This window comes from Xenopus tropicalis, chromosome 7 (genome assembly GCF_000004195.4).
Source record: "Xenopus tropicalis strain Nigerian chromosome 7, UCB_Xtro_10.0, whole genome shotgun sequence".
NCBI classification, from domain to species: domain Eukaryota; kingdom Metazoa; phylum Chordata; class Amphibia; order Anura; family Pipidae; genus Xenopus; species Xenopus tropicalis.
In genome coordinates, this window is record NC_030683.2 from 112,192,070 (window position 1) to 112,216,512 (window position 24,443).

Consider the following 24,443-nt stretch of genomic DNA (forward strand, 5'->3'; position numbering starts at 1 on the left):
AGTATGTTCTACCTATAGACACAGCGCTTATTGTCTCACCCCGCGGCAAAGGGATGGGTTGCACCTGCCTTGCTCCCTTTTCATTGGCCCAAATATTTTTGCACGTCAACCCTATAATATTCAGGCTAGTTCTGTACACAAAAAAAGGAAAAATGTAAACAGTTATAATTATAGACTTGTGAATGCAATCATTCTCATAAAACACAACAGTTGTGGTCTAAAGGTGACAAAAGGCACATCCCAACAGTCTCTGCCATCTCTACATGGACCTCGTCATTTTGCAACTTGTCTTGATTTAATTTATATGTTTTTTTGTTCATTAGCCCATCTATTTTTCCTGTTTTCAGCCTGGAACTGAAAATGATATCTAGTAAAGGGTCATTGGCCCCAGTAACCAAGGAATATATTGACAACGAGGCTTTGATTTTTTCATCACCTACGGGTGGGCGAATCCAGGGTAATTCGATCTTTTGGCCCTGGGGCGAAATGATCGAATTATAACGACCCGGGACTCGGGTCCCGGGACCACATCAACGAGCCAATGTGGTCCCTGATCCAACTAGATTTTTTGACCTGCCCGATCGAGATCTGGTTGATTTCAGGCCAGATATCGGTCGGGCAGTCCCCTCGGTAGTGCCCATACACGGGCTGATTAGCTGCCAAATCAGTCTAAGGGACCCATATCGGCGGCTAGAATCGGCCCGTGTATGGGGACCTTAAGAAAGTTATCTGATGATTCTGATGTTTTTTTTGTAACCAGGAGAACATCAAACCAGCCCTCTTTATTTCTCCTGGCAACTTACTCAACTAAATTTCAAGCCTAAAAGTGGCCAGCCTATACAGTACTTCAACCCACATCCAGACTGGGATTCAAAATAGGCCCTGGCATTACAAGTACACAGAGGCCCAAACAGCCCCCCAGCCCACTAAATAGTGACTGTCTATGCCATCTTACAGCAGCCAGTCAGGAAAAATAGATGGGCTAATGAATAAAAAAACATATAAAATAAATCAAGACAAGTTGCAAAATGGCGAGGTCCATGTAGAGATGGCAGAGATTGTTGGGTCACCTTTAGACCATAACTGTATCTAATCAGATCAGCCCGGTTGTTCTACAAGAGCATTTCTCGTGATCTTGCTGTTTGCACGAGATAGAATGTTCTCTGTACTCTTGGTTACACTTGTTTCCCCAACAATGAAATCTCTGTTACCTACGGCATGACGTGACATTCTATTAAGAAGACGACAGCCTTGCTTTCCAGGCTCCTATGAATAAAGAGCCACACAGAGTCCGGATGAGGTTTTATTGACAGACATTGATAGCATTGCAGCATACATTTCAGATGAGTAATACGGCTCCAGAAAAAAAAAGTCCCAGCGAGCAGTGCAGGCTGCGAATGAAACTAGCTCTGATATTAAGTGATAAATCTCTAGGACAATAAAAGTAAAGACAGAAGGATTACTGAGGCCGTGTATAACAATGGCAAGCAGCAAGCTTCTAAACATGTGCTTGAGAACATGAATGGCGCTAGCCCATTGGATGGCTGACAATCATCACTTTAACATGCCACCAGTCACCAATACTCTGCTAATGTTATACAAATATATTCACAATATGCAAATGGATTCTAATTAAGAACACACTCTGCAGACTCCCCATTGAAAGAGTTACATTATAAATTATAAATTACACTTCTAACCCGTTCATTGAATGTCCTTTGTGAGTCGTACATTTTACTATCAGAGGTGGTGATTCCAATTATCAGTGATCAATCTCTTATCAACACGTGCAAGACCATCTGTGTCATAGTGATACAGGCACCGGCCATTCTACTGCACTATTCTGGCTCAGGGGGTTGTTGATGAAGGCCAGGGCTGTCTAACTCATTCCCTGTGGCAGGACATCTATATTCAGGGATATCTAACAATATGTCATCAATATGAGCTCTCTGACAAGCTGAAGGCCATCAACATTTTGTGGAGGTCTATGGCTGGTCACAGGGCCTTCAGCTGAATAGTCCAGACAAATTAACTGAAGAGAGAATGTTAGCTCTACTCAGCTGGACTCCAGGTCGACAAGATCTCCATGTCCAACTACGGCACTATTCTTGATGGAGGCTAGGGCTGTCCAATTCATTCCATGTGGCAGGACATACTATATTCAATGATTTTCAATCATGTGTCATCAATGTAGTCTACTAAGCTCTCTGGCATTTTGTGGAGGTCCATAGCTGGCCTGGAGTCCATGTCAACAAGAGCTCCATGTCCAACTCCCCTGTTCTTGGTTATGACTTCTTTAAAGGCCACAATATAGAGCACTATTTATAAAGCTGATTATAATTAAGTTTGTAGCCAATGCAGCCATTTTATTTTACATTTCTTTTTGGTGACTACTTTCTGCTATACATTTTGCCTTATTAGACCATCTATGAAGTACATTCATATGCTTCTGGTAACCCCCCCCCCCCCCCCAGTTCTATTACAACAAGTGAGTATATGATGCACAATAACAGAAGACACTCGCTCTTTATGTAAAGATAATGAAGATAATGATGATAAACACATCACAGTTGCAAGTAGCAACCAACCAACCAACAATTAGCTTTAAGCAGTCTACTACAAGTTACGAAATAAAAGCAGAGATATCATTGGTTGCTAAGGGTAGATGCACCTATGTTCATAAATTGCCTCCTATAAGAGCAGCATAGGCCTAAAAAGCGTTTTAATGAAAAGTGTCTTGAGATCCCAATATTAAACCAGTATCACTGTTACTAGCAAGCGGGGCTATGATCATTCCATGATCCTACTATGTGAACAGCATGTTTGCACTTAGCTATATTTTTTCAACAACATCTGAGTTACAACAAACAGAAAAAGGAGACACTCAACGAGTTGCCACAATAGTCGCTCATGTGCCCAAGTCTACAAATGCACAAAGATGCACGGTGGGTGAAGCAGAATTCACATACAACACAGAAGGGTGGAGACAAGTCCCATTTCCATTGATGTCCTGATGGAGTCAAACTGCAGCCAACTCATCCAAAACCTGTAATGCTGAACAGAAACAAGAGGCAAGGGTGAGAGCAAATCCAATGGAGAAATGATATTGGGATAGAGCGGTGTCATCCTATCAATTCCTAAGTCTGAGTCTGCTCGGCTGCCTTGAGGCAATGGGGTGGTTAGAGCTCTTTCTAATCTTCACCAGTAAAAGATCACAAGAGGACAACTGACAATTCCAAGCATTATACTTACTGCCACTTTCCATTCATTTCAACACAGGCTTGGTTACTGGGGAACTGCAAGGAGAAAAAAGAGAAATGGTGTAGGGGGGTTACATTCATCAAAGAACTTGGAATAGAGTATGCTTAACAGGCACAAATGTCTTAAGGATAAGAAAACCTTTAAAATAAGTGTATACAAAATTGATGAGAGTGCTATTCGAAAAAACCTTTGCAGTTTACATTCATTATTTGTTTTTAATTCCAAGATATTAAGGGAAATATGTAACAGTGCCACCTACTGGTCAGTTTCTGACCATGATCCAGTCGAGGAAGTTGTCAGGAGAAAGAAAGAGGGCTGGGCTGATGTTCTTCTGGTTAGGAAAGTTGTGAGAAAAGTTATCTGAGGTTTCTATTGTCTTCCCTAACCAGAAGAACATCAGCCCAGCCCTCTTTCTTTCTCCTGACAACTTCCTCGACTGGATCTTGGTCAGAAACTGAACAGTAGGTGGCGCTGTTGTAACAAAATTCATTCATATTAACAGTACATATTTCCCTTAATATCTTGGAATTAAAAACAAGAATGAATGTAAATTGCAAACATGCTTAGAATAGCGCTCTCATCAATTTTACATTCACTTATTTTAATGGTTTACTTATCCTTTAAGGTATGGCTCACTGTTGGGTGAACATTGCTAATATTTTAAAGAATATATTAAACAATTTAGTATTGCACAATACCTTGTTGCTTTACCTTTATTGTTTTAATAAGGAAGAACATGCTCATAAAACGATTTATTGGTACATCATTAAATATAACAAATAGTCATACATAATGATATAATTTGTTGTGGGTCAACCCACACCAATAGTTTCAGTGGAGCTTGCCAACAGCCCTGCCACAGGCAGCAACCACATGGCCACAGGGCTTCCAGTTTCATGGGCCGTTCTTTGAAACAACAATAATATTGGGTGCCTATAGTAGCAGTGGGGGGATAATAGCCTCTGGGAAGGGACTGTGGCTGTGGGATAGCAGGTATAGTAGGGAGAGATGGTGCCTATAGTAGCAGTGGGGGATAATAGCCTCTGGGAAGGGACTGTGGCTGTGGGATAGCAGGTATAGTAGGGAGAGATGGTGCCTATAGTAGCAGTGGGGGGATAATAGCCTCTGGGAAGGGACTGGGGCTGTGGGATAGCAGGTATAGTAGGGAGAGATGGTGCCTATAGTAGCAGTGGGATAATAGCCTCTGGGAAGGGACTGGGGCTGTGGGATAGCAGGTATAGTAGGGAGAGATGGTGCCTATAGTAGCAGTGGGGGATAATAGCCTCTGGGAAGGGACTGTGGCTGTGGGATAGCAGGTATAGTAGGGAGAGATGGTGCCTATAGTAGCAGTGGGGGGATAATAGCCTCTGGGAAGGGACTGGGGCTGTGGGATAGCAGGTATAGTAGGGAGAGATGGTGCCTATAGTAGCAGTGGGATAATAGCCTCTGGGAAGGGACTGGGGCTGTGGGATAGCAGGTATAGTAGGGAGAGATGGTGCCTATAGTAGCAGTGGGGGGATAATAGCCTCTGGGAAGGGACTGTGGCTGTGGGATAGCAGGTATAGTAGGGAGAGATGGTGCCTATAGTAGCAGTGGGATAATAGCCTCTGGGAAGGGACTGTAGCTGTGGGATAGCAGGTATAGTAGGGAGAGATGGTGCCTATAGTAGCAGTGGGGGGATAATAGCCTCTGGGAAGGGACTGTGGCTGTGGGATAGCAGGTATAGTAGGGGGAGATGGTGCCTATAGTAGCAGTGGGGGATAATAGCCTCTGGGAAGGGACTGGGGCTGTGGGATAGCAGGTATAGTAGGGAGAGATGGTGCCTATAGTAGCAGTGGGATAATAGCCTCTGGGAAGGGACTGGGGCTGTGGGATAGCAGGTATAGTAGGGAGAGATGGTGCCTATAGTAGCAGTGGGGGATAATAGCCTCTGGGAAGGGACTGTGGCTGTGGGATAGCAGGTATAGTAGGGAGAGATGGTGCCTATAGTAGCAGTGGGATAATAGCCTCTGGGAAGGGACTGGGGCTGTGGGATAGCAGGTATAGTAGGGAGAGATGGTGCCTATAGTAGCAGTGGGATAATAGCCTCTGGGAAGGGACTGGGGCTGTGGGATAGCAGGTATAGTAGGGAGAGATGGTGTCTATAGTAGCAGTGGGGGGATAATAGCCTCTGGGAAGGGACTGTGGCTGTTGGATAGCAGGTATAGTAGGGAGAGATGGTGCCTATAGTAGCAGTGGGATAATAACCTCTGGGAAGGGACTGTGGCTGTGGGATAGCAGGTATAGTAGGGAGAGATGGTGCCTATAGTAGCAGTGGGATAATGGCCTCTGGGAAGGGACTGTGGCTGTGGGATAGCAGGTATAGTAGGGAGAGATGGTGCCTATAGTAGCAGTGGGATAATGGCCTCTGGGAAGGGACTGGGGCTGTGGGATAGCAGGTATAGTAGGGAGAGATGGTGCCTATAGTAGCAGTGGGATAATAGCCTCTGGGAAGGGACTGTGGCTGTGGGATAGCAGGTATAGTAGGGAGAGATGGTGCCTATAGTAGCAGTGGGATAATAGCCTCTGGGAAGGGACTGTGGCTGTGGGATAGCAGGTATAGTAGGGAGAGATGGTGCCTATAGTAGCAGTGGGGGGATAATAGCCTCTGGGAAGGGACTGGGGCTGTGGGATAGCAGGTATAGTAGGGAGAGATGGTGCCTATAGTAGCAGTGGGGGGATAATAGCCTCTGGGAAGGGACTGGGGCTGTGGGATAGCAGGTATAGTAGGGAGAGATGGTGCCTATAGTAGCAGTGGGGGGATAATAGCCTCTGGGAAGGGACTGTGGCTGTGGGATAGCAGGTATAGTAGGGAGAGATGGTGCCTATAGTAGCAGTGGGGGGATAATAGCCTCTGGGAAGGGACTGTGTCTGTGGGATAGCAGGTATAGTAGGGAGAGATGGTGCCTATAGTAGCAGTGGGATAATAGCCTCTGGGAAGGGACTGGGGCTGTGGGATAGCAGGTATAGTAGGGAGAGATGGTGCCTATAGTAGCAGTGGGATAATAGCCTCTGGGAAGGGACTGTGGCTGTGGGATAGCAGGTATAGTAGGGATAGATGGTGCCTATAGTAGCAGTGGGATAATAGCCTCTGGGAAGGGACTGTAGCTGTGGGATAGCAGGTATAGTAGGGAGAGATGGTGCCTATAGTAGCAGTGGGGGGATAATAGCCTCTGGGAAGGGACTGTGGCTGTGGGATAGCAGGTATAGTAGGGGGAGATGGTGCCTATAGTAGCAGTGGGGGATAATAGCCTCTGGGAAGGGACTGTGGCTGTGGGATAGCAGGTATAGTAGGGAGAGATGGTGCCTATAGTAGCAGTGGGGGGATAATAGCCTCTGGGAAGGGACTGTGGCTGTGGGATAGCAGGTATAGTAGGGAGAGATGGTGCCTATAGTAGCAGTGGGGGATAATAGCCTCTGGGAAGGGACTGGGGCTGTGGGGTAGCAGGTATAGTAGGGAGAGATGGTGCCTATAGTAGCAGTGGGATAATAGCCTCTGGGAAGGGACTGGGGCTGTGGGATAGCAGGTATAGTAGGGAGAGATGGTGCCTATAGTAGCAGTGGGGGGATAATAGCCTCTGGGAAGGGACTGTGGCTGTTGGATAGCAGGTATAGTAGGGAGAGATGGTGCCTATAGTAGCAGTGGGATAATAACCTCTGGGAAGGGACTGGGGCTGTGGGATAGCAGGTATAGTAGGGAGAGATGGTGCCTATAGTAGCAGTGGGATAATGGCCTCTGGGAAGGGACTGGGGCTGTGGGATAGCAGGTATAGTAGGGAGAGATGGTGCCTATAGTAGCAGTGGGATAATAGCCTCTGGGAAGGGACTGTGGCTGTGGGATAGCAGGTATAGTAGGGAGAGATGGTGCCTATAGTAGCAGTGGGATAATAGCCTCTGGGAAGGGGCTGTGGCTGTGGGATAGCAGGTATAGTAGGGAGAGATGGTGCCTATAGTAGCAGTGGGGGGATAATAGCCTCTGGGAAGGGACTGGGGCTGTGGGATAGCAGGTATAGTAGGGAGAGATGGTGCCTATAGTAGCAGTGGGGGGATAATAGCCTCTGGGAAGGGACTGTGGCTGTGGGATAGCAGTTATAGTAGGGAGAGATGGTGCCTATAGTAGCAGTGGGATAATAGCCTCTGGGAAGGGACTGTGGCTGTGGGATAGCAGGTATAGTAGGGGGAGATGGTGCCTATAGTAGCAGTGGGATAATAGCCTCTGGGAAGGGACTGTGGCTGTGGGATAGCAGGTATAGTAGGGAGAGATGGTGCCTATAGTAGCAGTGGGGGGATAATAGCCTCTGGGAAGGGACTGGGGCTGTGGGATAGCAGGTATAGTAGGGAGAGATGGTGCCTATAGTAGCAGTGGGGGGATAATAGCCTCTGGGAAGGGACTGGGGCTGTGGGATAGCAGGTATAGTAGGGAGAGATGGTGCCTATAGTAGCAGTGGGGGGATAATAGCCTCTGGGAAGGGACTGGGGCTGTGGGATAGCAGGTATAGTAGGGAGAGATGGTGCCTATAGTAGCAGTGGGGGGATAATAGCCTCTGGGAAGGGACTGGGGCTGTGGGATAGCAGGTATAGTAGGGAGAGATGGTGCCAAAGCAGTGAGATAAACCACTAGTCTGGTTGATGTAGTAGTGGCAATCACTATGTATAAAGGAGTAGAGATGAGTTGTGTGTATGGCATCTGAGCCAGATACATCAATAAACATTGCCTCAGGTGCCTACTGAAACAATATAACAACTCTCACCCACATACATAAATGCAAATATGCAGAGAAAGATGAATGAAGTGCAGCAGGCATAAGGCTGCAGGATGCAGTAGTTCAGGCACAAGTAATATGTATATTGAGGCAAGCTTGTGTGCCCTGTAATGTGTATAACAATTGCACCCAGTAATACAAAATAAACCCAGTTATATTTATTCCTTTTGGAAAAATACTCAGGATATGATCGGCTGCATATACTTTATCCCTTCCCCTTTAGTGGATCTATTTTTTCCAACAATTTATGGTTGAATTAACTTAAATAATATTATTATTATATTATTATAAACTTGACTGTAAATGTACAACATTCATGTGGCTTAAAATGAAGGGAACGTTATAAAAGTGAAATCTTCCCTTGTTTTTATAGCCCTTTCCCAGGCATAAGTCATCTGTCACATACAGAAGCGCAGGAATCACATGCTTCCATTGAAAGAACTGCTGATCCCTGTGAAAGATCAAACTGGACAGCCTGAGGCTGATGTTAACTGTGAAGGATCCAGGGAAGCAGGGATATCCAATGGATTCTGAGCCTTGCAGAGCAGGCAAGTAGCCACAAGATGGCACAGTTGTCAAAATAAAGGGCAACTTAATAGTTTAAACTTTAAAGGCACAATGGAGAATGCAAACAGAAAAATATAATTAAAATGTAATAAATTGGTGTAAATATAAAGGCCAAATTATTCCTTTTATTAATTAAGTTATATTTTCATGTGATTTCTTAGCTTTTTTAAGTCTACGCCATAATGGGCAACACTTGAGATTTCATTACTTAGAAGGTACACACATTATATTTATTGTTGGTGCAATACCACTGGCACCCAGTTCCAATATCTAACTTCATAGCCAGTGTGTTCCCTTCATAGCCAGTGTGTTCCCTTCATAGCCACTGTGTTCCCTTCATAGCCACTGTGTTCCCTTCATAGCCACTGTGTTCCCTTCATAGCCACTGTGTTCCCTTCATAGCCACTGTGTTCCCTTCATAGCCACTGTGTTCCCTTCATAGCCACTGTGTTCCCTTCATAGCCACTGTGTTCCCTTCATAGCCACAGTGTTCCCTTCATAGCCAGTGTGTTCCCTTCATAGCCACTGTGTTCCCTTCATAGCCACTGTGTTCCCTTCATAGCCACTGTGTTCCCTTCATAGCCACTGTGTTCCCTTCATAGCCACTGTGTTCCCGTCATAGCCACTGTGTCCCCTTCATAGCCACTGTGTTCCCTTCATAGCCACTGTGTTCCTCAGCTGTGCACAAAAACACAATCTGCTTCATTCACCTTATTGCTGCCATTGTCTCAAGCTTTCAGATACAGAGGAGTTAATAATTCAGATGGGTTAACTAAAGGCCCCCATACACAGGCCGATAGTAGCTGCTGATATTGGTCCCTTAGACTGATTCGGCAGCTAATCGGCCCGTGTATGGGCACTCCCGATATCTGACCTGAAATCAGGCAGATCTCGATTAGGTAGGTTAAAAAATCTAGTCGAATCGGGGACCGAATCGGCTCGTTGATGCAGTCCCCGGACCGACTTTTCCTATACCCATTGTTATAATTCAATCGTAAAACGATTGAATTAGCCTGGATTCTTCCGATATCGCCCACCCATAGGTGAAATCGCCAAGCGAGCGGATCTTAAGGTGTATGGGGACCTTAAGAATGGTAAACTGATTTAATTATTCTCCTCCTCCCTCAGTGGCTCTGCACTTTTTGTACAGGTATGGCATCTCTTATCCAGAAAACCTATTATCCAGAAATCTCTGACTTACTGGAAGGCCATCTTCCATAGACTCCATTTTCTGCATAAATCCATATTTGTGGCAAAACAATTTTATTGGGTTATTTCATGTTTAAATGACTTAAGTTATGGAGATCCAAATTACAGAAAGATCCTTTATCTGGAAAACCCCAGGTCCCAAACATTCTGGGTAATAGATCCCATACCCATCCATAGAAAAATATAGATATTTTTGTAAATTAAAACAAGAGGTAGAATGTATTCTGACCAAATCTATAAGGCTGTGGATAAATACAGAGGGATGGCTTTACCTCTGACTTCCAGCTTGCAGACCACCTCGGCTTCTCCCAATTCATTGACGGCCTTGCAGGTGTAGGTTCCACCATCAAAGGGGCTTGGCTTCCGGATATTCAGGGTAAGGACTCCTTGGTTATGTTTCATGAGGAATTTGGGATCATCTCTAATTTCTACTTTATTTTTCATCCAGATAACTTTAGGCTGCAAGAGGAATGAGGAACAAGACCCATAAGCACCATGAAAGCACCTCATTGCCATGACTCTCTATACTAACTTTCCCCATGTAGTGACCACTTGCCCTCAGGGAGCCTGATTATTATTATTATTATTATTAGAAATGCAGAGTCTATTGAGAACTTGGACTAGTTTAATCTTGAAGAATCCACATTTATCCAACAACTCTCCAGCTGGGCAGATCTATTACAAGTTATAAAGCTGAACCATCCATGACTGGGCTGCCTTCATATTTGATTAAGGCTCAACACAATTTGTATGTATGTCCTTCCTTGTGTTTCTGTATCCCCCAGTGATCCCTCCACAAAGAAAGCAATGTGCTAGATGTTCAGATTCCCCGGTTCCCCGTTTCCCTAGCACAGCGCCATTGTATGCTCTACTTGAGTTCCAGAATGTCAAATATTATATTTTTATAACTCTGGAATCCTTTATAAATTCTTAGTTTGCTTGTAATTCCTTATTTAACTTAACACACCCGTAAGTAATCCTTAAATCAAATTCAATGTTATCTGATCCCTATTGCAGTAAAAGCAAAATGTGAAAGCGTTTGGCAAGGTCATCTGCTTCCTTCCTCTGACTGAATGTAGGAACTCACTCAGAGCTCTAATACCCCTATGCACAAAGAGCTCTAATACCCCTATGCACAAAGAGCTCTAATACCCCTATGCACAAGGAGCTCTAATACCCCTATGCACAAGGAGCTCTAATACCCCTATGCACAAGGAGCTCTAATACCCCTATGCACAAGGAGCTCTAATACCCCTATGCACAAGGAGCTCTAATACCCCTATGCACAAAGAGCTCTAATACCCCTATGCACAAGGAGCTCTAATACCCCTATGCACAAAGAGCTCTAATACCCCTATGCACAAGGAGCTCTAATACCCCTATGCACAAGGAGCTCTAATACCCCTATGCACAAGGAGCTCTAATACCCCTATGCACAAGGAGCTCTAATACCCCTATGCACAAGGAGCTCTAATACCACTATGCACAAGGAGCTCTAATACCCCTATGCACAAGGAGCTCTAATACCCCTATGCACAAAGAGCTCTAATACCCCTATGCACAAGGAGCTCTAATACCCCTATGCACAAAGAGCTCTAATACCCCTATGCACAAGGAGCTCTAATACCCCTATGCACAAGGAGCTCTAATACCCCTATGCACAAGGAGCTCTAATACCACTATGCACAAGGAGCTCTAATACCCCTATGCACAAGGAGCTCTAATACCCCTATGCACAAGGAGCTCTAATACCCCTATGCACAAGGAGCTCTAATACCCCTATGCACAAAGAGCTCTAATACCCCTATGCACAAAGAGCTCTAATACCCCTATGCACAAGGAGCTCTAATACCCCTATGCACAAGGAGCTCTAATACCCCTATGCACAAGGAGCTCTAATACCCCTATGCACAAAGAGCTCTAATACCCCTATGCACAAAGAGCTCTAATACCCCTATGCACAAGGAGCTCTAATACCCCTATGCACAAAGAGCTCTAATACCCCTATGCACAAGGAGCTCTAATACCCCTATGCACAAGGAGCTCTAATACCCCTATGCACAAGGAGCTCTAATACCCCTATGCACAAAGAGCTCTAATACCCCTATGCAGATGGTCACTACATTGCAGGAAATATTGGCGCTTTATAATAATTATTGCTATACGTTTATTGCTTGGTATGCGTGGCCCGGGTTCAATAACCTGTCCAACATGGCTGTTTGTGTTTGCCTTGGAATGCAATGATTTCTGGTCTGAGTCAAGCAGGCTCCTATCTTTGCAAAAATCAATTTAAAGCAAATATAAACCAGCAAAACAAATGAATGCAGAATGGCTCAGAGCTCTCTTCTAAGCACTTTTGCAATTTGCAATATTTATTTTCAGGATAATAGCAGCTTTTACATTCTAATATAATGAATTTGAAACAACAGTCCGCTGCTTATTTTGGCCAATAGGCTACAGTCAGAAGAAAGCTGAGTAAGGGTAAACATACACGGAGCTACTAGTAGCAACTTGTCATGGCTACAAAAATAGACAATGCTGATCATTTACTGATAGTGATGGGCAAATTTTTCGCCAGGCATGGATTCACAGCGAATTTCCAAATTTTGCCATTGGTGAATTGTTTCGTGAAACTTCCATGAAATTTTGCAGAGGCAATTCTCAGTACTGTCTATGGCAAGGTATTTTCTGGTGTTTAGTAGCCGTGACAAATAGCTGCTACTAGTAACTCTGTGTTTCTTCACCCTAAAGGTGGCCATATGGATCTTTTCCCAATATGCCTGCCTTAGGTGGGTGATATTAGGATAATGTGATTGTTTGGCCGAAATTAAAACAGTGGGTATAGGGGCATAAGGACAGCATCAGCAAACTAATAAGGTCCCGAATCCACGGAAAATCATACTTCCCGATCGAGATCTGGCCAAATCTTGGCCAGATTCAGTTGGGTAGTCCTTTCTGAAGGTATGGCCACCTTTGGTCGGTGATGCTGCTCTGCTTAGAACTGACTGGAGAAAAATCAGAAATCTCTTCTATGCCCACTCACTATGGCAAAGTAACATCACTGGACTTTCATTTTCTGACTAAACTACAACAACTTTCCATGTGTGGGTTACTTACATATGAAGCTGGTGAAAAAAGCAATATGGATGGGCAGTGGTCAGATTTCAGCTTTGTTGCTCAGCTGTTACTATATGTATGGGCTTATTAGGAGGCAGCTTCAAAACACTCCGTGATGCCGTCTGTCATGCACTAAGGTCCAACATGTTAAGTGCTATGGCTCTGTAATGTATGTAATAAAGAATTGAGGAGAAATATCAGAATTACAGAAGGGCCTGCCTGGGCCCACCGGGAGATTGACTGGTATCCTGGCAGGTCAGTCTAACCATGATCCCATTGTATCATGTATGGATCATCTACAGCAGCGGAACTTGCAGAGTCTACCATTCCCTCTCGTTTCTTATCGAGTCTCCTTACTCAACTGAACATTTTAGTAAGTGAAATTTGACCCCGCATGTATGCGTTATGCCTACGGGCTGGTCAGTCTGACTTGCAGCGGGTCCAGGGTGACTAAGATCAGATACTAGTGAGCTCTAGTGAATCTGTAGATGCTTTCGCACTAAAAGAGCAGACAGAAATAAGGTTAAAATTGAAACAATAACCACCACAGAGCCATGTCACATCAGTACCAAGTAATACATTTTATATCTGATGCTTCAGAAAGTTCTAGCGCTGCATGTTCTTCATCTGAGAAACTGTTATCCCTTGTGTAAACTCTGCTGCTAAACAGTGTAATGGCTTACGAGAAACAGCTGCCTACCTTTGGATGACCCCTTACAGCACAATTCAAGGCTGTACTGTACCCGGCCACAACAGTGCGGTCTATCAGAGGGGTGAGGAACTTAGGAGCAAAGCTGTAGTCATGTTCTTTGTAGTCCACAGGTTTGTAGACAAGTCCTGTGAATTAAAAAGGAACAAAAATGGTTTGTTTCCATTGAGGTTTCCTGTCCCATAGAACAGGGGAGGCAAGTGAGTAAGGAAAAAGGAGATAAAGGGTGACTGAAAAGGCGTAAAGACTTAAAATATATGATGGGGCATAATATAGGGGCAGATGATACCTGTAGCACATTGGGCATAACAGCCTCTGGGAAGGGACTGTGGCTGTGGGATAGCAGGTATAGTAGGGAGAGATGGTGCCTGTAGTAGCAGTGGGATAATAGCCTCTGGGAAGGGACTGTGGCTGTGGGATAGCAGGTATAGTAGGGAGAGATGGTGCCTATAGTAGCAGTGGGATAATAGCCTCTGGGAAGGGACTGTGGCTGTGGGATAGCAGGTATAGTAGGGAGAGATGGTACCTATAGTAGCAGTGGGGGGATAATAGCCTCTGGGAAGGGATTGTGGCTGTGGGATAGCAGGTATAGTAGGGAGAGATGGTACCTATAGTAGCAGTGGGGGGATAATAGCCTCTGGGAAGGGACTGTGGCTGTGGGATAGCAGGTATAGTAGGGAGAGATGGTACCTATAGTAGCAGTGGGGGGATAATAGCCTCTGGGAAGGGACTGTGGCTGTGGGATAGCAGGTATAGTAGGGAGAGATGGTGCCTATAGTAGCAGTGGGGGGATAATAGCCTCTGGGAAGGGACTGGGGCTGTGGGATAGCAGGTATAGTAGGGAGAGATGGTGCCTATAGTAGCAGTGGGGGGATAATAGCCTCTGGGAAGGGACTGTGGCTGTGGGATAGCAGGTATAGTAGGGAGAGATGGTGCCTATAGTAGCAGTGGGGGGATAATAGCCTCTGGGAAGGGACTGGGGCTGTGGGATAGCAGGTATAGTAGGGAGAGATGGTGCCTATAGTGGCAGTGGGATAATAGCCTCTGGGAAGGAATTGTGGATGTGGGATAGTAGTTATAATAAGGAGAAATGGTGCCTATAGTAGTAGCTTCAAAACGATACTGACACATTCCTATGAAAATCCATAGGAACATGTCAGTATTAGTAATGATTAGATTGTTTATCTGTCTAGCCCATCCTCCGTGCTTCCCCATAACACAACTGAAGAACCTCTTGCTTTTTTACTGGAACTAAGTTCTTGGATAGCCAGGTACAAGCCATATAAACAAAGAGATGTATAAAGGATGAGGAATGAACCATGCAGCACACCCCTACCTGTTTTCTGAATATATGCTGTGTTCTTGGAGACACCGGGGGTCTCACTTAGGCCACAGATATTCTCACTGTACACCCTAAAGTAGTATTCGTTCCCCATGATGAGGTCAGAGATAGTGCAGCGGGTCTGGCGGTTGTGCTCATAGACAGTGAACCATTCCTGAAAAAACATTCAGCGAGACAAAAGGATTAAGGATTACAGAATAGATAAGCTTTTTACCATAGAATTAAGGGGCAGACTTAAAAAATACTAAATGGGAGATTCCTAAGGATTTTATATTTTCCCCACTTATCAACACTTTCCTGTCTGTTGGGAAAATGATATTCTGTGCACAATATAATATAACAGGGGACATTTACTAACTCTCAATTATTTTTTTCACAATTAATTTTTTTTTATCGCCAAGAGTTTTTGGCAATTTATTATGTGACAAAACCGCGACAAATCCAAATACAGAAATGCGCCATCTAAAACCTTCCAAGATCACATAGCAAGTCAATGGCAGATGTCCTTTTTACAACTGGAATATTTCTTTGCTTTGGTTTTAGAGGTTTTTGGGTTTTTTGACGCTGTCATTTGTACAATAATCCGAAAAAGTTGCGTAAGTATAATATTTGTTCATTAAATCGACTACGAAAGGACATATTTATTATAGGATCAGGTGACCATTTTCTACATGTGACTTTTGAAGAAAACGAAAATCTCACCATTGTCTTCTTGTCTGCTTTCTGTATGGTGTAGCCTGTGATTTCTGAGTTTCCATTATCTTTGGGAGGTTGCCATTCCAGCAAGGTATTGAAGCCCCAGACTTCCTTGACTGTAACTACCTGAGCCGGACCTGGTTTTTCTGTGAAACATAACCGTGATATTCTTTACCATAAATCCTTAAATATAACATACCGTATATACCCGAGTATAAACCGAGCACCAATAATGTGCTGAAAAAGGCACCCTTGGCTTATACTCGAGTATATACGGTATACTCTTTATTGTCTGCAGTGGTGTCAGTGACAGTGAAATGAAGGATGATAGGAACCATTCATAGGTTCATAGGAATAAGGTACAAAACTAAAGTAAATAATAATGGAGAATAAATACTATAGTGGTGTAGAATATATTGGCCCTTTAGTAAAGCTTATTAATGGGATTCTGTCATAATTTTTATGGTGTGGTTTTTTTATTACTAAATTATACCCTGTACATTGCAATTAACTCACTCTACCATTTAAAATGTTATTCTTAAACCAATAAATTTATTTTTTTAGTTGTAATATTGGTGTGTAGGCAACTTGCAGCACAGCAGTGAAGAGTAACTGAAGTTTATCAGAGCACAAGTTGCATGACTAAGGGCACTTGGAAAACTAAGAATATATCTTTAAAATTTAATGGGAGCACTATTAACTGATACAATTTGTAAAAAAAAAGTTTTTCCTGTGAAAGAATCCCTTTAAATGTATAGTACCATTTGGAGGGGTAATTTTACCTGCAGAAATATTGGTGGTAGTGTTAAACCAAAGTACAGGTATGGGATCCCTTATCCGGAAACCGGTTATCCAGAAAGCTCCAAATTACGGAAAGCCTGTCTCCCATAGACTCCATTTTAATCAAATAATTCAGAATTTGAAAACTGATTTGTTTTTTCTCTGTAGTATAATTACCCCTTATTGGGGGCAGAACAGCCCTATTGGGTTTATTTCATGGTTAAATGATTCCCTTTTCTCTGTAATAATAAAACAGTACCTGTACTTGATCCCAACTAAGATATAATTACCCCTTATTGGGGCAGAACAGCCCTATTGGGTTTATTTAATGGTTAAATGATTCCCTTTTCTCTGTAATAATAAAACAGTACCTGTACTTGATCCCAACTAAGATATAATTACCCCTTATTGGGGGCAGAACAGCCCTATTGGGTTTATTTAATGGTTAAATGATTCCTTTTTCTCTGTAATAATAAAACAGTACCTTGTACTTGATCCCAACTAAGATATAATTACCCCTTATTGGGGGCAGAACAGCCCTATTGGGTTTATTTCATGGTTAAATGATTCCCTTTTCTCTGTAATAATAAAACAGTACCTGTACTTGATCCCAACTAAGATATAATTACCCCTTATTGGGGGCAGAACAGCCCTATTGGGTTTATTTAATGGTTAAATGATTCCTTTTTCTCTGTAATAATAAAACAGTACCTTGTACTTGATCCCAACTAAGATATAATTACCCCTTATTGGGGGCAGAACAGTCCTATTGGGTTTATTTAATGGTTAAACGATTCCCTTTTCTCTGTAATAATAAAACAGTACCTGTACTTGATCCCAACTAAGATATAATTACCCCTTATTGGGGGCAGAACAGCCCTATTGGGTTTATTTAATGGTTAAATGATTCCCTTTTCTCTGTAATAATAAAACAGTACCTGTACTTGATCCCAACTAAGATATAATTACCCCTTATTGGGGGCAGAACAGCCCTATTGGGTTTATTTAATGGTTAAATGATTCCCTTTTCTCTGTAATAATAAAACAGTACCTGTACTTGATCCCAACTAAGATATAATTACCCCTTATTGGGGGCAGAACAGCCCTATTGGGTTTATTTCATGGTTAAATGATTCCCTTTTCTCTGTAATAATAAAACAGTACCTGTACTTGATCCCAACTAAGATATAATTACCCCTTATTGGGGGCAGAACAGTCCTATTGGGTTTAAATAATGTTTTATTGATTTTTTTAGTAGACTTAAGGTATGGGGATCCTAATTACGGAAAGACCCCTTATCTGGAATGCCCTTGGTCCCGAGCATTCTGGATAATGGGTCCTGTACCTGTATAATATTGACTCTGAACAATATCTTCTTATTTTTAATTTGCTAACTGCCATTAAGATTATTTGATAGAGCAGAGGCCTCGTTTGTTTGATCACCGAAAATAGTTTTGTCTCCAAAGAATGTTAAACACGACCCTGCATGGAAATAGTCACTTTTGTTCAGGGGAAAATATTTCCAGTCACTGAATGTGTTGAAACTTCAGTTCACTCTTTTATCAAGATAATTTAGTGCTGGCAAGGAATGTCCTTAAATGGGAATGAAAATGATTTAGAAGCAGAACATAGAGCCCACATCCACCCCTGCTATAAAAACCCCATATTGACAGCAGCTGCTGAAAGAGTCTAATTAAATGTATGATAACGATTTCCTTCCCACTGATCAAAAGGGATATTACGTACAATATTGGCTGAGAACTGGTAATACTGTTTTTTTTTCTGTTTTATGGCCAAGCTAAGCTATAAGTTCAGGATTCAGGAAAAAGGTCTGGGTGTAGGCTGAAACTCCTCAAATAAACTAGCGCTTTAATGTCTTTCCAAAAAATAGAAAATTCAAACAATATCTCTTTGGCAAGAGGGAATAAGAGCAATCGTTTTCCCGGATAAACTGATAAGATAATGTGATTCCCAAGCCGGATCTACTTACAAGAGAAAAATACATATATAACTCTTATTGTAGTTATTTAGAATAGAAGTTATAAATCATTTTCTGTTTTCTCACACTGGTTGGAGGGATCCTTATTGCTAATTTTAAGAATTCATATTTTTTTATAGCAATTTTCAGCCATGATTGACTTACCTAGAATAACAAGGAGTTGCCACAAAGAATCGAACTAAGGTCTTTTGCAAGAGATTTTGTGTTACTGATACTAATCTGTAGCTAGGAAACATTACATTTGGTCAAAATTCAGCAATCACATGGCTGCCAGTACCACAGTCCAGGGTGATCATTTAAATTCTCCCTGATGAGTCCATCCCTATTGAGTAGAGCACTAGGGGTTTCTTGTGGAATGGTAAAGGGCAGACTCATCAGCTTTGATCCTATAGATGGGTTAGAATCCCATGTGGTATGGGGGCTGAACACCCACTCATGGTATAAAAGGACAAGTTGGAGCTATGTCCAGTCTTTGTGACCCTTCTCAGTTTTGTGGGTGCAGTTATATCCAAAACCTAGAACCGTGTAGGATCCAGAAGAGTCCAAATGAAGCCAGTGAGTGAGGTTTTAGCTATTCTGTGCACATGAAGCAACATGTTGCTCCTGAGGCACTGGTTGGGGATCGCTGGTCTAGGCATGCCAAGCCCGTGTAATGATAGCTGGTGGTCTAGTGGGGTGCATGCCCGCAGCTTCCTTCTCCTGTGTTGCGCCATCAAGCACATTCTCCTGTGTCTGATGCGCACATCTTTTTATTTGCCTTGCGTCATTGTGCTGGCACGAAATTCAAATATTTTAAGGCACCATGACCATTTGTCCATTCCCCAACATAGGTCTATTCTAGATATGACTATAAAGATTTTCATTCATCCAGGTCATGGTATATCTAGTATAAACAAATCTAAAGCAACTGGACTTGTTTAAAAATCGTTTTCAATGATTTCTATTCTAGATAGTTCCTGGGTGTGTTTATAGTCTGATTCTCTGTTCCTTGACCCTTGCCTGTCCTTGACCACCACTGTATCACTGCCTGATCAGACCTTTGCCTGTTATTGACTCTTCCGGATCCTGACTCTGTGCTTCGCTGACTGTTTGGTTTTAACCCTGGCCTGTTTACCTGACTACGCTCCTAGTTCCTGATCCTGTACTGCGCTGTCTCTCTGGTTTTGTACCAGGTCTGATCTACAGCTACGCTTACTCTTGCCCTTTTCCTCCTGACACACATACCAATTCCCTTCCCTTTGCCTTGCTTCTCTCACTTGGTGGCATCTGAGTAGAGAAGGGCTCCTCCCGACGTGAAAGGTGACTGTTATAGGCAGAAACGTGAGCCATGACTGGAACCTTGGCATCTGTTCTGGGTTTTGGGATACCGGACATGACAGTCAGGCTGAATGATCATGTCAGGCCATAGTTAGCTAGGCTTCACAATGAGTGACATTAGCTTTGCTTCCAGCAAGATTATCTCTGCATTATAAAGTTAACTTATTTTTTCCTAACCATTCAGTAACCACAGTTTCCTGATTTCTCAAGATAATTATGAATGAACCTGCTAACCAGAAGCTATCGATGGCTGCCTATGCATAGGCAAAGTCTTGAGTTGTGGGACATCTGCAAAGTTCTCAAGTTAAAATATTCTTGTGTAACTCACAACTCACCCACAATGCGAATGTTTATTGATGCGGAATCTTCCATGTTTTCAATCTTCACAGAGAGTACATATTTTCCTGAGTGAGCCCTTTCTGCAGATCTGATGAAAAGAATGGAGTCCACTTCTGAGGTTCTGATACTGACTTGTTTAGGGTCCAAAGGCTTGTCCTCTTTTGCCCATGTCACCACTGGCCTTGGTTTTCCCTGGAAGTATTGATAGGGAAATATAAACAATACAAATAAAATCTCCAGTCATTCTATTATAGATCTCAAGTTCCAATAAAGATATTGGTTGTTCCAATAAAGATTGTTTATTTTTTGAGGACATCTCATCAACTGGCCAGCACAGCCCATTCTGCTCCAGGTTGGCTAATAAACCTGCACCTTTACTATTGCAAGCCAGAAGCCCATCAGATATTCAAAATGAACAGTTAGCTCTAATGCAACAGTGATCAGTAATCACTCTTGCCAGTACTGAGCTGGGAATATAATTTCCTATTAAATTTAAATTGGTTCGTCCTTTCGGACTGAGCGTTGTACACATCAACATTCCCCCCTGCATCTTTGCACATAGCCACTTGGTCTCTCACCTGGAAGGGAATAACTAGGTTGACTTGTTCCCCTACTTTTTTAATGAACGTCTGTCTGAGATGGCGGGGTAAGCGAATCTTGGGTTGCTCTGTAAAGGGAAAACAAGACTTGTTATACTGTAACGTTGTATGGGTGCAGCAGCCTTGGCCCAGGTGGGTCAAACATGCATCATTTTAAAAAAGATTATTTGTTTACAGATGTGTTTTTTTTCTTATTGAGGGATATTTTATATATATATCATAATAGTCATGTGTATCACCCACTTATGATTTATAAGTGGATGGAGTCTGTTTGGTATGGACTTGATTAATTTCAGTAGGTGTTGACGTCCATCACTAAACCAAGTTAGGGCTCAAAACTATGTTGAACTCAAGTGATGTAAGCACACTTTTTGTCAACATAATATTATGTGTTATGATATTTTTTTTTTTTTAAAGCACTGCACCTTTTAGCACTTGGAAAAGGTGCGGAAAAAAAGACAGGGGACTTACGCACAATTTCCCGTATTGTAACTGGTTGGGCCAAGACGGCCGGCTCACTAAGTCCAGCGATATTCACAGCACGCACTCGGAATGAGACTTTTTCTCCAGTAGGGAGATCTTTCACAGTGAAGCCACATCTTTCTACAGGCTCTTTATTGGACGGAATCCATTCATCAGCTGAAAAAATCCAACCCCAAAGAATACAATATCAGGCATGTTTGACTTTCAAGAAATCTATTAAATAGGTCCTTGTCGCAAGACTTGTTTCCAAGGTCGGACTGGGCCGGGACACCGGGAAAAATCTTGGTGGGCCCCAGCTCTAGTGGGCCCTTGGGCCCCAGCTCTAGTGGGCCCTTGCGGCCCAGACTCGACCCTTATCTGCGGTTCCCCTGTCCGACCGCTCCTGCACCGACGCGTTAAATTACGTGCGTTCCGGGGAGGACGACTGGTGAGGGGCCCTGCGAGGGGGGTCAGGGGGGCCCCTGCAAGGGGGGGCAGGGGGGAATTAGGGGACATGGCCGGCGGGGGCACCTGCAGGGCCCCTGGGGTGGAAGTCCCGGTGGGCCCTTCACCCCCCAGTTCGACCCTGCTTGTTTCTTTGCATCATCAAGAAAGTTACTGATTGTACTAAACCAGTATCATGCCACAAAATGGCCACAGTTGGCAGAAATTTAAGTTAGTGAGCAGAAAAAAGTATTGGGATGTTGCCCAGCTTCGACCTAATCAGAGAAATGTCCACCAACTATATTTTCTGAGCAGAGCCACATCATAGTAGATCTGATGAAACACGACTGGTTTACAAAAAGGAAATAAAGACGTCAAATGAAGGAATAATTATCTCTATTTAAGCATATACTGTATTATACAACCTAAAACATTTTCCCTACTGTAAAATGTAAGGATATTCAAAGTCAATGAGCTGTTCCATATCCATGGAACTCCTAGGCAGAGGGTATGTTAATTCTTGTAAAAGAAGGGGGTTAAACGTAACATTTAAATGTAAAAGTCCATTGTACTTACAGCCCTCTCTGCAGTACTCAATCAGATAGCCATCAATTCCTCCAGCGCCAATACGATCGGGTGGCCTCCATTTCAGAGTGCAGGTGGTATCTGTCACATCCTCAACCGTCATATGTAGAGGTTCACTTGTAGGAGCTAAGACACAAAACCGCATGTCATCAATATATCCTTATGATAACATTGTTGCCTATCCACTAAAACAAATAATCATATTTGAAGATAAAGACACCATATTTACAGTTTAAACATTGCACTATATGGGCTTCCGCACCTACAATATATTCTATTCTTGCTTTTCCTCTACTTCTGGCTAATTGTTTTCTCATTTTATTCATATAGAGTTTAGGATTAGGTTTCAGATATATGATTTAGACATAGCTCAGATGACTGCTGGTGCAGTAAATATATTCTTATTACCTTGCGGGTATATTCAATACTGCACATTTTGGTTCTTAAGGCAAGATCAAACTAAGGATATATTGACGACACAAAACAGTATGTTATCAATATATCCTTACAATAAAATTGTTGTCTATCAATTATAACAGGAATTTTATTAGTTATATGGTTGATAGGGTTTAATTTAGTAACCAGGGAGTGGATTGAGAGAGTGACTGATACATGAATAGTAGAGGTGCTGAATAGAAAGATAAATAATATAAAGTAACGATAATTATAAAATTGTAGCAGTTACAGGTCAACTGGTTGATAAGAAACATCTGCTATAGACAGTGTTTGACTGGGGTGTCTGGGGCCCACCAGGGCTGCCACCAAGGGTCCACACCCCAATCGTGAATTCTTACTCCCAGCGCCAATTATTAATTTATTTGTGGCTGGGTGGAGCAAACAAGTTCCAGGCAGGGAGCGGACCTGGGCAGGCGAGCCCACCAGGTATTTTCCTGGTGACCCACAGGCCAAGTCTGACCCTGGCAATAGGCAATGTTTACTCCTTTACTCTTTTCATTGCACTAGCCTGTAATTTACTGTATCGTTATTAAAACTTTAGTAGTGTTACTAGCACAACAGCATTGTCTTATATCTGTAACCTTTCTACACAAACCTTATACCAAACTACATATCCTTGACAAACATATTAACTATTCACATCACAAATAATGAACAGATAATAGCGTGTACTGAATTGCCAGTTCTAGATCCACTCACCTATTGGCATGAATGGTTTGGAGGTATTGGCTTGTTGAGAGATGCCAATGGTATTGACAGCAAAGACTCTAATCTCATACAAGACCCCTTCAATCATTTTTACTGACTCGTATTCAGTGCCAGTAAAGACTTCAAAATTCATCTTCATCCAGCGCTGGCTGCCCTTCTTTTTCCTTTCAATAAGATAACCTACAGAGGGCAAGAAAGTAAACTGGAATGGATTTGCTAGATGAGCTCTGGGAACTGGATTCAAACTGAACATATTGGATTAAATTAAATGGTACATACAATATCCATATATTATTATTATTTTTTTTTTATTTTTGGTGTTACTAAACCTAATGTCTATTAATTATCTACTGAAAATAGAAAGGTTTATTGATGATGTTAAAGTGGCAAATTAAGCTTAACAAAGTTGTATAACAAGGTGTTGCTTGGATGTAGAACACAGTCAGCAGAATGGTGGCCCACTGGGATATTCCCTGGCAGCCTAGTCTGACCCTGCCCCTAAACAACATATTTTAAAGTTATATTTTTGTATGTTGAAATATGTTTTGTTTTATCTATCTTTATGCGATTGTCTATTTGTGGAGTGGAAAGATGTACTGTCAGTCCCTCAAAGGATAAGTTATTACCAGTAAGGACAGTGCAATTTCCACAACTACATCTGAAGACTACAACAGGCAACTTAAACGTGCCATTACTTAAAGAAAAATTACCTTGTTTGTGCAACGGGGATGATGTTCAGCACTGGAAAGATATATACTACACATCCATTAGCTTCATAGGGCAAGACTCTAAACTTACAATAGTATTAAAGTGATAGAAGGCATTGCTCACCTGTTACTGCCTGTCCTCCATCATATAGTGGGGGATCCCAAATAACATGAGCCCAGTCCTCACCAACACTTGTGATACGAACGTTTTCTGGGGGATCGGGAACATCTAAAATTTGGAGAAAATTCAACAAATTGCACATGGAGGAAACATATAGAGTGATGGAATCATGACTGGAAGGGAATAGAAAGACATCAATAGAAAGACGTTATCATCAATAAAA

The 24,443-nt window shown here is 42.7% G+C and overlaps 1 protein-coding gene across 3 annotated transcripts in view; it reads right to left on the minus strand.

Moving 5' to 3' along the window:
* Window positions 1-1,290: 1,290 nt before the first annotated feature.
* Window positions 1,291-24,443, minus strand: part of mybpc2 (myosin binding protein C2) — a 60,641-nt gene continuing 37,488 nt past the window's right edge. For all 3 annotated transcript variants that reach the window (XM_031905793.1, XM_031905792.1, XM_031905791.1), the window contains 12 exons: window positions 24,224-24,328; window positions 23,384-23,572; window positions 22,220-22,354; window positions 21,209-21,376; window positions 20,717-20,805; window positions 20,135-20,330; window positions 15,710-15,849; window positions 15,002-15,161; window positions 13,657-13,793; window positions 10,112-10,298; window positions 3,253-3,296; window positions 1,291-3,054 (listed from right to left, as the gene is read on the minus strand). In XM_031905793.1, coding sequence (XP_031761653.1) covers window positions 3,286-3,296; window positions 10,112-10,298; window positions 13,657-13,793; window positions 15,002-15,161; window positions 15,710-15,849; window positions 20,135-20,330; window positions 20,717-20,805; window positions 21,209-21,376; window positions 22,220-22,354; window positions 23,384-23,572; window positions 24,224-24,328 — 1,517 coding nt within the window. In that variant the 3' untranslated portion in view covers window positions 1,291-3,054; window positions 3,253-3,285. The remainder of the gene's footprint in view (window positions 3,055-3,252; window positions 3,297-10,111; window positions 10,299-13,656; window positions 13,794-15,001; window positions 15,162-15,709; window positions 15,850-20,134; window positions 20,331-20,716; window positions 20,806-21,208; window positions 21,377-22,219; window positions 22,355-23,383; window positions 23,573-24,223; window positions 24,329-24,443) is intronic.